This window comes from Astyanax mexicanus, chromosome 8 (assembly GCF_023375975.1).
Source record: "Astyanax mexicanus isolate ESR-SI-001 chromosome 8, AstMex3_surface, whole genome shotgun sequence".
Taxonomy (NCBI): Eukaryota; Metazoa; Chordata; class Actinopteri; order Characiformes; family Acestrorhamphidae; genus Astyanax; species Astyanax mexicanus.
The window spans coordinates 24639807-24655000 of record NC_064415.1 but is presented as its reverse complement, the minus strand read 5'-3'; the positions used below and the strand labels follow the sequence as shown (position 1 = coordinate 24655000).

Below are 15194 nucleotides of genomic sequence, written 5' to 3'. Positions count from 1 at the left end.
AGGTGTTTACAAACTCCAGCAGCACGGCTGCATCTGATCTATTTGTACCACCACAACACACATTAACGCACCACTACCACCATGTTAGTGTCGCTGCAAGGCTGAAAATGACTTCATATCTGTTCTGTAGTGGTCCTGCAAGGTCCTTATCATTCAAAGATCAAAATGAGTAAAATGAGATTGACAGAGAATGCAGACAACTAAATACAGGACTACAGTATTTGATTATAAAACTACAAAGTCCTTAAGTAAGGTAAAATATGGCTGCTAAAATGGACAATGATTGTAGAAACAAGGAGGTCGTTTTATTGAGCAAAATAAAAAACAGCCATTCGGCACACTCCTCCGCCAAAACTCTCATCCTGTGCTCTCCTCACTCTGCTGACTTTAACCAATTAATGCGAAGGCCAGCACGCTGATTGCAGTCATTGATCTAACAGTGGGAGTGAGTGGAGCCGAGCGGCCGGGCTGGAGCCGGGCCCAGAGCCGTGCTGCTGATGAACGAGAGCTGCTGTGAGCAGGGAGAGGTGAGCAGAGCTCGGTTTAGGAAGATACTTACTTTTTTAACTGGGAATTAAAGCAGACAGTGTCCCTGGTGTAGGCCATCAAGTGACCACATGGAAATTAGTTAGAGGAAACTGGTAAAAGCAGATTTATGCAGCATTTGTTTTAAAACAGCAGCTAATTCAAAATAAGGATGATGCTCCACTCACTTGTAACGAGAAAAACAGTGCTTCTAAGATTGATACTCCAGACTTGCAGGTTGATAACTGCACTATGTAAATTCTTTCACTTTCTGCATGTCTCAGCTTGTCCAGAAATCTCAGGAGTAAGTAATACCAATTCTCACATAATGCTGCTTTAAAATAGTTGAAAAACTAGTTATTTAACAAAACTAGGGCTGTCAATGTTAATAAAAAATGTTGAGTCCAACTTTTGCCGTAATCTGCCTGAAACAGCGCAGTTTACACAGGGTACAAAGTTCAGGATGCGATGGTGTCTTAACTGATATATGAGGCTTGGTGAAGTTGATCAGACAGGAGCTCGGCTGGACCACACTTCACCGTCTCCTGCTCTCACAAACTTACAGTGTTGGTAGGGCCGCCACTTAAACTGTCTCTTAAATATGAGGGGAATACTGCTGTTTGGGCCAATATAAGTATTTTAACTGTCCAGATTTAGTTTTAGAGATGCTTTAGAGATGCTTCTTAGAAATGCTAAAAAAAACTTTTCATAGAAACGTTCTATGAAAACGTCATAGAAAGCTCAAATTCAAGCACTTTTCAAGCACTTTCAAGGCCCATTTTTAAGTTTTTCCAGCACGTTTCAGCTGTGGTAAATTGATGATAATAGTGATACCTCAAATCTGCGATTCAGCGATAATCAATATTGCAAAACTATTCTCCAAACTTCACAGTGACTATGCTACTAAGATTTTTTTTTTGGTAATAGCAGAAGGAGAAGAAATTAAAGCCCTTTTTATGCTCTGCAATTTTTTCTTTAAGCGAATTTATTTAGTCAGATAGTTATTTATTGTAAAGCAAATGTACTTTGAATTTCAAGCACTTTCTCCAAAATTCCAGCACTTTCCAGGCCTGGAAAACAGAACATTAAAATTCAAGCATTATCCAGGGTTTCAAGCACTCATACAAACCCTGCACACACTACAGGCAGGACACGACTGACTCTTAGGCCCGCCCCTTCTTGACACTGATTGGCTAATAACGTGGCACTCATGCCATTAGTTGCACTGAACAGGAAACTAACAGATAAAAGCAGCAAAAACAGAGAAGGATTCTGGGAAATTGAGTTTTATAGCACTTAAAATGAAACACCAAAAATAAATTGATAAAAATGACACAGGACATTTTTAAGGGTCCTACACTATAAAAATGTGGGTCTTAAAAGAACAAGTGCGATTGATTGCAGTTCCTAACAGAATTTATTTGTGATTTGTTTAATCTGATTTCATTTTTAATCGATTGACAGCACTAAACAAAACATGATATTTTTTGATATTCTATGCACTCATTCTTAGCATTTCCTACTCTGATGTTCCACACATGTACACAGGAGCAGCCCAGTGTGTGCTTCCAGATATTATAAGACTTTGTATTACTTGTTTAACACTGCCAAGAACATTCCAGCACTTCATGTATAACAGTAATTGGGCCCTTTGCATAACAAATGGCATCTGAATGCATGTTTCTAAGCATTAACTGCTCATTTCAGGCCCTCCCACAGCTTATCTGTGTTGTTTGGTCTTGGCAGCTGACTGAAGATCAGTTCAGACAAAAAGGATTTCTGAGGTATTTTTCTGCTGGACAGAACAGAGATGCCTCTATGTTCCTCATTCGTGGCATTTTGGACAACAGACCAATGTTGGCTTTTATATTCCACAAAACACAATCTCTTTCATACTGCAGCACTTTCTGTGTCAAAGTGTGTTTTGTTTCTTGTGTGTGTAATACAAGCATACACTCTTACTTTCTAGATTTACCAAAATTAAAATATCTGCCCCAAACAAAGTAAATCATTTGGCTGAATAACGAACATGGTTTTTAATTAAAAAAAAAATAATACATACATTAATTTTTGTCTTTCCTTTTTCTTAAGGGAATTATAAAAAAAAAAAAAACAAGCAGCCCAATATTTGAAATAAAGTAAATTGGCCCAAAAAAGAAATACATATTATTTAGCATTTTTCCCCCCAAAAAAATTTCAGCCAAACATGTAAACTACAGAACTTTTCAGATTACAAGCCGCACTATAAATGAACGTCTATTTTCTGGTCTTTTTTCATACATACGTAATTATATTTATAAGGCGCATTACGCAACACTAGTAAGAATGCATGCTTGAAGTGAACAAGGGTGTAGCCATGTTTCCCTTCTAATGGGGAAGCTAAACTGTAACTGTAATTGTCTAAGGGTGAGTTTTCAGTGACGTTTCTCCAGCACTAAGGCTGTGTGCAGCAGGGAAGTAAATGCTGCCTGATAGCGCTAGACTGAAGAACCCTGAGTGTTTTGGTAAGCCATGGTACTATCAGTTAGCAGTTAGCTTGTTTTAACAAGACAAATACGGAGACTACAGTTCAACATACTCACCTCTGAATGGCAAAAGAGCTAGCACTGTAGTTAGCGGCTATTGTTAATGCTGCTACACCCAGCCTTAGTGCTCGAGAAACTTCACAGAAAAACTCACCCTTATAACACTGTACTTTAGCGGAGTGGCTTCTACTGCTTCTTAATACCTGACTGGTAAAATTCATACACATGGCACACCAGATTATAAGGTTTACAAAGAATTACAAAGATTTTAAGTGTAATTCCCTTAAAACTTGATGCAATGGAAAGAACAACTACAATATTTAATATACAGCAACCATACATTACACTGTAATCTGAATGTTAAAGCTGAGTGGTGGGAGAATCTATAAAAAAAAGATCTGCAGAATGAGTGTGGCAGAGAGATTCTGCATAGAGCAGAATAATATTCCCTTCTTGAACTATCTAATCAATTCTCAAATGTGCAACAGCATTTTCCAGTGCTGTAAAACTCTGTACAGGAGAAGAGACGAAAGACGGGGGGTAAAGGGTCAAGTCTGGATAGATGCTCTTGCACCTGGATGCCACTCCAGATTAGCAGTGTTAAGTGACATCTGTTTAGCGTGTTGCTCCATTCAACATGAACTGTTTGTTTACGGGCAAATTGGATCTATACAAACCATCCGATGTAATCAAAAGCTCCCCTGGATTGTCAGCCTGTCACGTATCTCTCTTCCCAACACAGACACACGCACTCATACTCACGATGCGGTCTAACCCGGTCGGCCTTTAATCAGGTTAAAGCGCTTTGAGGCCTAACTAGGCGATTACAGATAATGAGGGTGCCTGTACGGCACTGCAGTGATTAAAAAATAAACACGCTTGTTTTTCAGCCCATCGTCTCTGCATACTTAATAGCCATAATAAATCATGTGGGCCAAAGCAATGGTGGCTGTTTGTTGTTTCTTTTCCTATAGCGAAATGAAAACACACACGAATACCTGTCTCCTGGCGAGGCCATTATAATCACTCACGAGCGCGCTCATCCGGTCTGATTGGAGAACGCGGTTTATTGATTTGGCGTGGAGTTTGTGTGTAGATTTTGCATGCAAGAGAGGAACAACCCAAACATGAAAATATCCTCATCATACTATTTAGGGCAGGAAGTGGGAAGCAGGGGAAATATCTGAAAAGGGGGGTAAAAGGTGCAATCTTGCAAAATTGGTTGAGTGTGATGTACAATATTGTAATGATTCAATTATATTTTTCTAGTACATATGTACTGGAAAAACTTCATTGAAGGTATTACCAACTACACTAGGGCTACAACGATTAGTCGATATAATAGACAATGACGATTATTTAAATGTATTTACTACATATTTCATTGTCGACTAATCGTTAATTTGTAACAGTACCATATTACACAAAGTGCTGGGGACAGACGTGCAATGGGACATTGTTAAAAGGCTCATTCACACAGGTTACACTCAACTTCCCGGTAGTTTTTGTCTACAAAAGTGTTTAAACACAACAGATTACACAAAGTACAGGCCAAAAGTTTGGACACACCTTCTCATTCATTGCGTTTTCTATAGTTTCATGACTATTTACATTGTAGATTCTTACTGAAGGCATCAAAACTATGAATGAACACAAGTGGAGTTTTATTTACTTAACAAAAAAATGACCTGGCCTCCACAGTCACCGGACATGAACCCAATCCAGATGGTTTGGGGAGAGCTGGAGCGCAGAGTGAAGTCAAAAGGGGCCAACAAGTGCTAAACACCTCTGGGAACTCATTCAAGACTGTTGGAAAACCATTTCAGGTGACCACCTCTTGAAGCTCATTGAGAGAATGATGCTAAGAGTGTGCAAAGCAGTAATCGGAGCAAAGGGTGGCTATTTTGAGGAAACTAGAATATAAAACATGTTTTTAGTTATTCCAGCTTTTTTTTTGTTAAGTACATAACTCCACCTGTGTTCATTCATAGTTTTGATGCATTCAGTGAGAATCTACAATGTAAATAGTCATGAAAATAAAGAAAACACATTGAAAAAGAGAAGGTGTGGCCTGTACTGTATTTGCTCACTAAATATCAGTACTTTCTATGTTCAAACCACATCTAGACATTTAAATGACTTTTAAATCTAATGTTCAGCTGTTTCTAGTTCAGCTGTTTCTATCGTTTTTAGAGTTGGAGGATATGGCATAAATATATATATATATATATATATATATATATATATATATATATATATATATATATATAGAGCAACTAACAATTATTTTAAGAGTATGAGTATATAGCATAGCAAAACGCTCTGCAATGCAAAATTAGGCATAATCCCTGCCATTTCTGACTGAAATGCATAAACTTCTGCATGCTGACTGAATCAAAAATGAAAGTATAATCATACACAAAGTATAATAAAATAATTGAAAAAAAATAGCAAAACTGTCACACTTGTTGCCCTGAATTTGTTAGGGCATTACTATATACTTCTGACATAGCTGGCAATGTATACCTAATCAGTAGGGCTGTGTTTTGGCTAGAACTTTGTAATACAATATTCATACCACCATAAAGGGATTATGATTCTTAATATAGTGTGACTTTTTATCCAATCAGAGCTGTGGAATCTGAATACAGAGTACACCATTGCAATCTGGTGGGCAGGGTTTAAAAACAATACGAACTAAACCACTGTCTGACACAAACCTTTAAATGTGCAGTAATAATTCCAAATCTGTGTGTTTTTCAAACTCAACACAGCATTGCAAAACAAAATATTGCAATATGATACACTAGGGATATTTCCTTACACCCTTACTAAACACTGATATCAGTATTTGATCATTTGGGCACCCAGAACAGTTAACAGTGTAAGAGTACACATTACAGTACATCACTTAAAGTTATACTCAATTCCAGAGCCATTTTTAGGCAAGTTTTACCGGACGAAATTAGGTTGCCTGCTAATCTCGCTCTACCTTACCAACCCCTCACACCAGTTTACTAGCCAAATTCACACACTTCTCCATTTCTCCTGATGGCTGAAAATTGTGGCATCAAAAGTTCATCTCTGGCCTGTAGACCCCACTAGCATTCTGAATGAACCTGAGCACCATACAGTTCAGCATTCTCAAATTACAATTATGGGAAAAACATGATACATGAGACATACACACACACACATGCATACAGGATATACATACACACACATGCCCACAAAAACATGGACATGCCTGTTTTGGATTGGGGCACTGAACGTCCCCCGAGATCATGAATGAGTCCCTCTGGCAGCCACAGAGCACCAGTTCAAAGGGGCATTTGCACATGTTTAGGGGAGTCTGTTTCACACAGCGCCAGTGCTGGAGAGGCACACACCTCTCACAGTAGCACATTTGTTTTACAGTTCAGGGCAGACGCATGTTAACAATTAGCCCGAGGCACTGACGGAGAGAGAGAGCAGGAGGGAGAAAGAAAGAGTGAGAGAGAGAGAGCGAGAGGTAGCCAGTGCGCTTAATTAAAGAAGGACTCATCAAAGCACTCATTAAAAAGCACTCAGCTGCACACGGCTGTGAAAATAAACAGACCACAGAGAACACAGAGAACTAGAGCACCATAGCAGTAAAGGGGGGGGGGGGGGGGGGCAGATGTGATATAAGGTTAAAGAGTTAAAGGGTCACTTCATAACTCTGATAAATCTGATTTACAGGACTATTACAGAACTAACACAAAACAACACACACCTCACACCTCAACCAATTTCAATAACTGCAACAAAAAATAAAAAAGGTTGATAAACACGCAATACCTTATCAAGAGGTAAACTGACTGTTTTTAGCATTAATTGCATCTCAAATTTGCATCTTGAACAATAAAAAAAAAGGTTATGGGATATGAACTCTCAATATCACATAATTCTATTTCCTATTTTCTATTTGTTTCATGGGTTAATAATAATAATAATAATAATAATACCATTACTGCAGGTTATTCAAATTTGTCAGTAACATGTTTAACACATTCACATGAACTTGGCTAATCAGAAAGCAAGGATTAGTCTATCTAATCAACACTATCAATTTGTTGATAGGTTGTGTCAATTCCAGTTTTGAATAACTGCACCGCATTTGCGGAAGCAGCATTAGCATTAGCCGCTAAGAGGTGAGTTTTATCGGCCCCAGGCTAACCGCAGAAGGCTACAGGCCGACAACACTCACATCTGACCTGCAAAAGAGCTAGTGCTCAGCACGGTCAGCAGCTAACGCTGCTCCAGCAGTGCTAGCCAGGGTTAGCAGCAGGCTCCAGGGTGATAACACTCACCTTTGAACGGCGAAAGAGCTAGCTAGTGCTTAGCGCGTGTAGTGGCTAATGCTAATACGGCTTTAGTCTTAGTCCAGGAGAACTGAACTGCACTTCAGCAGAGTGGCTTTACTGCTTCTTACAACCTGACTGGTAAAATTTATACATAAGGCGCACCGGATAATAAGACGAAATGGTGATTTTTGGGAAAATTCTAGAATTTTAAGCACGCCTTATAGTGTAAAAAAAACGTTAGTTTACTACTTAATCTTCTGTCTCCAAAAGAGCCCAAACACAGCTCATAACATATTTACCAACTAAATATGAGAAATATTGCGACCCTGTGTCCTCAAATGGGGACATTGCATTTCTGCTTCTCTGCACTATGATACTAAACAGTTTAAAACATTGACTGTTTGGCCCCGTTTGATCAGTGGAGACACTGATCGTACCATCTAGTGGTCAGAACATGACAAAATTATACCCAACTGATTGAAAACAAGAAGGCAGGAATCCCAGTCAAAGGTTTCTACAGCCAGTCCAGAGAGAAACATTGGTCAGGTTTATGTTTGACACTGGTTTAGTTTCTTACTGTAGAAAGCTAAAATTTTGTTTTTGAACTGACTGGGACCTTCTGATCCCAAATGCCAAAGATAATTTTTAAATGGTAAAATAAACTACTGTCCATTTTTATTTATTTATTTAAAAAAAAAATTTTAGCAAAAATGACTTGCTGTACAAAGACAAAGTTTAGTTTTTATACTTGTTAGATCCTACTAAACCCAAACTTTAAAAAATATAAAAAATGCACACCAAGCAAAAGTCCAAGTCTCAGGAAGTCAATCTGGAAACCTTTCTCCAATATAAGAAATCATAGTATGCTATTTACCTAAATAGTTTATCAGATAATCAGATAACTTCAGTAATCCGACTATGAACAGATTTTTGAGTGTAGGTAAACGCATTCAATCTTGTCCTCTATTCCCAGATATTGTAGGTCATAGCTTTGGGTGTCTGCTGCAGTTGTAGTATGTGCAATGATTACGCACATTTCCCCCAAAACCAATACGTATACATGCCTACATTCCCTGGTACCAGAAACTATAAAAATGTACACATTCACTCTCCCACAATCACAAACGCACAATCCATCACAAATACACACCTGGAGGTCCTTCTCTGTTCTTCTCCAATCCAATCAGACTGCTTACATGTGAGCTGTGGGTGACTGCATTTGGTTTACATTACCCAAAACCCACACAGCTCTGGTGGTCTTCCTCAGTCTCTCACACACACTCACACACACACACACACACACAAACTAAAACACTCATGTATCTGACTTCAACTGCCAGTAAAGGCAGCTCTGAGACATGACTGTTATAATGCTTTAATATATGATATAGAGCAGCAGTATGTGAATTCATCCTCAAGTGTTGCCTTAAGGGATGACGTTGGAACACTCACAACTGTAGAATTTGTGAGGTACTATCTTGTGAGTGGCCAGTGTGCCCATGGCACGGTGACGCGAATTATCACTAGCGAGTTCTTGCAATGACTGACAGTGGGTGCCATTCAAATATAGAAGTTCTGTTGGCATTAAACATTCTTTACAACTAAGCAATGCGTAGCCCCTTCAGATTTCAAAAAAATCAGGAGAAAGGTCCATGCAGACACAAGGGGGCAGGAGCCATTTCAAAAAGCTTTGATTGATTAGAACCGCTGTCAATCAGATAAGACTAATTCTAATTCTAAAACAATTTTTTATTTTAGTTAGTTTATAAAATATATGCTTATAGTTTACAATAACTATAATATGTTTCCTTATTAAATATTATGTAATGATTTACATGCACCTATTGTCACCTCTTCTCTGAAGGGTTAGTAGGGCCTCACTGCACACCACTGATTTATACCCATCATCAACCCCATTTTAACAAATGTTAATAAACATCTTCCTATAAAGTGTGTTCAGATAATGATCCAGGATGGTCTTTTAGATCCTTAGGATGGCCTCTTAGGTCTTCTGTTTTAGTCTGGTGATAAAGCTCGTATTTTTTTTTAGTGTTGTATGTCGTCTCGTTCGGTTTTGTCTCTTTTGGCCTTGTCTTTTTTTGCACCGGTCTTGTCTTGTTTGGTCTTGTTTTGTTTGGTCTGGTCTTTTTTTGTGTCATTTGCGTTCGGTCCTGTCTCGTTGGGTTCTGTCTTTTTTTGTCGTCGCATTCGGTCCTGTCTCGTTCAGTCCTGTCTCGTTCGGTCCTGTCTCGTTCGGTCCTGTCTTTTTCTGCGTCGCCGCGTGTCGTCTCATTCGGTCTCATTTGGTCTAGTCTTTTTTTGTGTTGTTGCGTGTCGTCTCGTTCGGTCTTGTCTCATTTGATCTAGTCTTTTTTTGTGTTGTTGCGTGTTATCTCGTTCGGTCTTGTCTCATTTGGTCTAGTCTTTTTTTGTGTTGTTGCGTGTCGTCTCATTTGGTCTTGTCTCATTTGGTCTAGTCTTTTTTTGTGTTGTTGCGTGTCGTCTCATTCGGTCTTGTCTCATTTGGTCTTGTCTCATTTGGTCTAGCCTTTTTTTGTGTTGTTGCGTGTTGTCTCGTTCGGTCTTGTCTCGTTCGGTCTTGTCTCGTTCGGTCTTGTCTCGTTCGGTCTTGTCTCGTTCGGTCTTGTCTCGTTCGGTCTTGTCTCATTCGGTCTAGCCTTTTTTTGTGTTGTTGCGTGTTGTCTCGTTCGGTCTTGTCTCGTTCCGTTTTGGCTCATTGACTTGTTTTGTCTTGTCTTGTCTCAATGATGGGCAGCATTAAAAAAACTGGATTGAACCAAATCAGAAGCTAGTCATAATGCAAAAGCCTTGTCTCATCCCACCAAAACCCATTGAAACAATTTGATTAGACACTTTCTGAACCATGTAAACAGAGGGCGGAAAAATTTTCAAGATCCACACATCTTTTAAACTTTTCTATCAGGAGACTTCAATACACAAACACAAATCCAACCACTCTTTCATCACAACATACAATTAAAATTCTGGGATGTGAGCTGTCAGAGGAACACCAGGTAACATGCAGTAGTGCTACACTGCAATCACGACTCATCAAGATCAAGGTTATGGCAGCAATTTTAGTCCACACTGCAACCATACTTACCGGCAGTCTGGCGTGCTCTATGGGACTGCCCTACAGAGGAGAGAGGAGGAGGCAGGGACTGGTTTTAGGTCAAAGGTTACATTTACGACTGTGCTTCAGGGAGTTACACACAAGGCTGTCTAGCTGGCTGGCTGACTGAATGACTGTCTGGCTGACCCCTCCATTCTCCTACTCATCTATGTGGCCTTGGTTGCAGCCTTCCCTGTTGCGGCCTACGCTGAAGGTCTCTCAGGGTGTCACTGCTGGGTTTGTGGTTGAGCGGTCGGGGTGGGGAAGGTCAAGGGTGTCAACTCAACCAACTTAACTGATGGGGCTGTGGCTTCAGAGTCAACCTCAGAACTTCAGGATTGTGAACTCCCTGAAGAGACTTCACTTACTCACTTTCACACCTGCATGCTCATGGGCTAAGGTCTGGAGAATGGCCAAGCCAGAGTTGTGAACTGAAGGCAGGATTCGAGAGGTCCTTCTGGGAAGAGGATTCTGAAAAACTGAGGTGGTCCTGGACCACAGCACAAATTGAAAATATCACAAGCATGTGGGCAAGCTTGAGTCAAAGAAGCTACTAGCGAACATTGCCCTCTCTTGGAGAAAACCTCCCAAAAATGTGCAGGTTGTTATTTTTCCAGGGCTGAAAAGAGACACCTCCCCCTGCAGCCAAAGCTAGGTCAGAGGGCACTGTGAGATTTAAGAGATTACAGGAGGGGGAAAACGGGTGGGGCGGTAGTTCTAGAAGCCCCTTTCAGCGCCTCTGTGAACGGGGGAACAGGGGCCACTGTGAAGCCGAGGACACTGGGGGGCCAATTCTCTGGCACTAGGGCTCCTTTAGTCCCGGTAATGCACCAAAAGGGGATGCTGAGCAGAGGCCCGAAGAAGGAAACACTGTGGAACGCTTTTGTGTGGCTTAAATCCTCTTTAGGTCATGGGTCAAGGCCAGGCTGTGAGCTGTGAGCGGTAAGGAGGCCATGAGTTTCCTCAACCTGAGGAGCACCTCTGGGTCACGCCTTCAGCTTCTCTTTTGCTCCATGGCAGCCAAGCCAGAAGAGCCTGCACTGTGGCCCCCAATCCTCTTACCACACTGATCCCACTTAGCTTCGACTCTGTGTTCAAGTGTGCTGTGGGTGTATTCCCCTTTAAAGCAATGGGATCGATACACAAGGGCTGCAGTGATCGGCTAACCTTGCTAATACCGGCTTTGCGTTCCAGCGTTTGTCGGACATGTGAACATGGCAACACACAGTACGCCTGAGGAAATGAAGTAGAGGTAAGAAAGGAAATGAAATGAAAGTCTAGCCCTGTGAAATGTGAGAGAGCAAAGCAGCCTCCAAAAATAGAAGTAAAGGCTTGTTTGAATCTGGTTATTTTGAATGTTTAAATCCTTTACTGCCCACATGCTACTAGAAGTCGTTGATGTTGGCATCAACGATGACTTAGAAGTCATCATCACAACCTTCTCCTCGCTCACTTGATAATAAACACTGTAAACGAAGACATAAATAGAGGTGTAAATGGCTTTAAAAGTGTGTAAAAGTTTCTTTTCTGCCTGGAGTTTCTTCTTTATCACTGTGTCCAAAGGCAGCAGTCCATTCTGTCCACACCATCTTTCAGAGAATGTGCACAAATACGGAAAACGAACACTGAACGAGTTCAGACAGAAGACTTGACGTGAAGCCTAGACAAAGTGGCAAAACAAGGTAAAAGGAGTTCTCTCACGAGGTAAGAAGCAAACAGTCAGCATGCCATCATTGTAATACCCCAAAATCAAATAAAACTAGCTTAAGATACCAATAACAGATACTGAAAACATAATCAATGATATACTAAACAGGGAATTGTGTGGTGAGAGTAAGTGTCTGAGACAAGCACACTTACTGGAAGGTGTGTGAACACTGAAAAGGTGCTGCAGAGGAAAGCAATGAGGTCACTCAGGTAGTCACTGGCCTGTCCTCCACCCTGGGCCGCCATCCAGTCGTAATCAGCCAGCTGCAGGAACTGATCAATCTTTAGATTCAGGTTAGTGTAGATCTCTTCTTCTGCTGAATGCCTTGCATCCTACAAACCACCACCACAACAACAAACACTCACTAAAGCACTGGTTCCAAAGTCAAAAACCAGTATTTTCATATTAATTTAAGTAAGCTGAAAGGTAGAAAGTTCAGTCATACCTTAAAGGTGGAGGTGCCATAGAGCTTGGTGGCATTAACTCCGTCTGGAGGCACGTTGGTAATGTTGGAGATGAACTCTTCCAGGTAGTGGCAGGACATCTCCAGGTGAGTTGTATTTATGATGATCTGAACCAGCTAGAAGAATCAAACACAACTTAATTTAATGAAACTCTTCACTCCTCCAGGCATTCCATAATAATGCAAAATACATGCGATTTCAGCACTGGACAGAAACCGCTTTTTAGAAAGGAAACCTACTATTTGCTTCCCAACTACTAGTTATACTGTATATTAACTAGTATATGTTATAATGTTATAGTGTATGATTGGATGTCCCCAATCCAAAATTGGGATTGATTATACAATTTTCAGAGGATCTGAATCAGGTGAATGTATTATACTTGTATACTTGAGTGGGTGAACTGCTCAGGCGGCATGAGTGGCAGTGAGCTGAGCTATAAGCTGGACACTGGTAGGCTATGAATGCAGGTATTTGATATATCATCTGTTATCGATTATGCTAGCATGGACGCTACCTCATGAGCCATCTATTACTTTTATCCACACTTCATTTTCCTCCAAACTGTCAACACACCGCCACTCCTGCTCGCTCTGTCTGTCTGTTAAGCTCAGTAATTTACAAAATTTTCATTTAAAAAGCATCAAAACTGAGAAATTATAAGACAGTAAAAAAGAGACTTTAATCTCCCAGACCTAAACCACAATACACTATTATTACTGTCTCCCTTCCAAACATACAGGGCAATACTTGCATTTAAAACATAATAATCATTATTTGAATGTAGTGTTGATTAATATAATACATTTTTAAAACTGATGCCACTAGTATAAATATTTTTTTAATTTTGCAAATCTAACTCTAATTCTTTTATTTACAATTAAATACCTATTACTAAAAGCAAAAAAATCTACAAGGTCACATGGTTTACACATATGTTTGATATTTTTGATATTTGCACTGGTGGTTTTTATGTCTTTGTTTGTTTCAAGTAAATAAAGAATAAGAAAAACAAAGAGTGATGAGAAGAATAGAGAGAATAGAGTGATGTAAAGTATTACCATACAAATCCAACAAAAATAATAAGGAAATATAGCCGCAAGCGGCAATCATCGGGTTCAAGCACCAACTTGCACAATGGTGCCTACTGGAGCATTGAATGGTGATGTGTAAGAAGGTCTAATATGATTGGAGATGCCCTGTCACATTTAGAAATTATCAAGTTTTTCACCTGTTATTAATGTTGAGCAGAGGCCTTTCAACCTGATCAGTGCTTAAATTCACATGTAAATCTAGTGAACTTTGTAGGATATTCATTAAGTGAGTTAGAACTAGTCAAAAGGTGTCTACATGTTATTGGTATTGATCAGGTGGCTTCAACCAGAATGTTCACAAAGTGGTATTCAGATTGACCTTTGAACCTTTGCAGAACAAGCTGAAATGTTTGACCAAACAAGTTTAAATTAACACAAAGGAGTGAATGTTCTGATATGACATGTAATTACGAAGTTATTATAAATCTAGTTCTGAATTAAATGGCGCTTCATCAAGCACCAACTAGCACAATGGTGCCTACTAGAGCATAGGATGGTGATGTGTAAGAAGGTCTAACACAATTGGAGACATTCTGTCACATTTAAAATGATCAAAAGTCTTTCACCTGTTATTAATGTTGAGAAGAGGCACAAAGGAGTGAATGTTCTGATATGACATGTAATGTCAAGTTATTCTTAATCTAGTTCTGTATTAAATGGCGCTTCATCAGAGTGATATTGTACAGAGGTCTTTAACATTGTGAGATTACAGCAAATACTGCAGAGTTACAGCAATTTAGGTTAGAAATTCCAAGGACGCACAGATTGCTTGATGCCTGGAGAGTATTGTATGTGAAATTTTCACAAATGTTTTTAATGAACATTTACCTAGAGACTCTACAGTGTGCAGCAAGACTGAAATGGAGGTGATAGGCCAAATATCCAGAGAGTAGTTTCAATATAGCTATTTTCAAACAATTAGCAATTATGAATGAACAAAGCACTTTTTAAACATAGTTGTATTGAGAAATTTGTCAGAGCCACTGTACTAAATATGGCAAAAACAATTAGATGTCAAAATAGTACAGCATGATTGACATATACTCGTTTTTTTGGAACAGCGCCCCCCAGTGGGCGGATTGTTTCAGCACTTTGCAGGTCACTACAGTGTCTCAACCTGAACATAACTGCCAAATATCATCCAGATTGGGCAACATTCAGCCTGCCAAAATGTCTGCTGAATGCTGATTGGCTGATGGTGTTCAGCCATGTTGATTGATTAAGTTGCCCTTTGAACATCCTTTAGAGGCTGTATGATAGATTCTGCATGCAAAGTTTCAACTTGCTAGGTTGCACGGTTGCTGAGAAACAGTGCTCCAAATTTACCTCTTGAAGTGAATGGGGCATATATCCGGAAGGACTAATTTGCATATGGCGGCCATATTGTTTACATATTTCAACTTTTTCTTAATGAATATTG

General features: G+C 39.7%; 1 protein-coding gene across 6 annotated transcripts in view; it reads right to left on the bottom strand.

Moving 5' to 3' along the window:
• exoc6b (exocyst complex component 6B) overlaps positions 1–15194 on the bottom strand; it is a 151625-nt gene that overhangs the window by 48647 nt on the left and 87784 nt on the right. For 5 of the 6 annotated variants that reach the window (XR_007440184.1, XR_007440183.1, XM_049482157.1 and 2 more), the window contains 3 exons: positions 12662–12796; positions 12369–12548; positions 10500–10529 (listed from right to left, as the gene is read on the bottom strand). Coding sequence is in view for 4 of the 6 variants with exons in the window: in XM_049482157.1 (XP_049338114.1) it covers positions 10500–10529; positions 12369–12548; positions 12662–12796 (345 nt within the window). In the remaining 2 variants the exon portion in view is untranslated. The remainder of the gene's footprint in view (positions 1–10499; positions 10530–12368; positions 12549–12661; positions 12797–15194) is intronic. The other variant, XM_015605533.3, reaches the window with a different exon arrangement.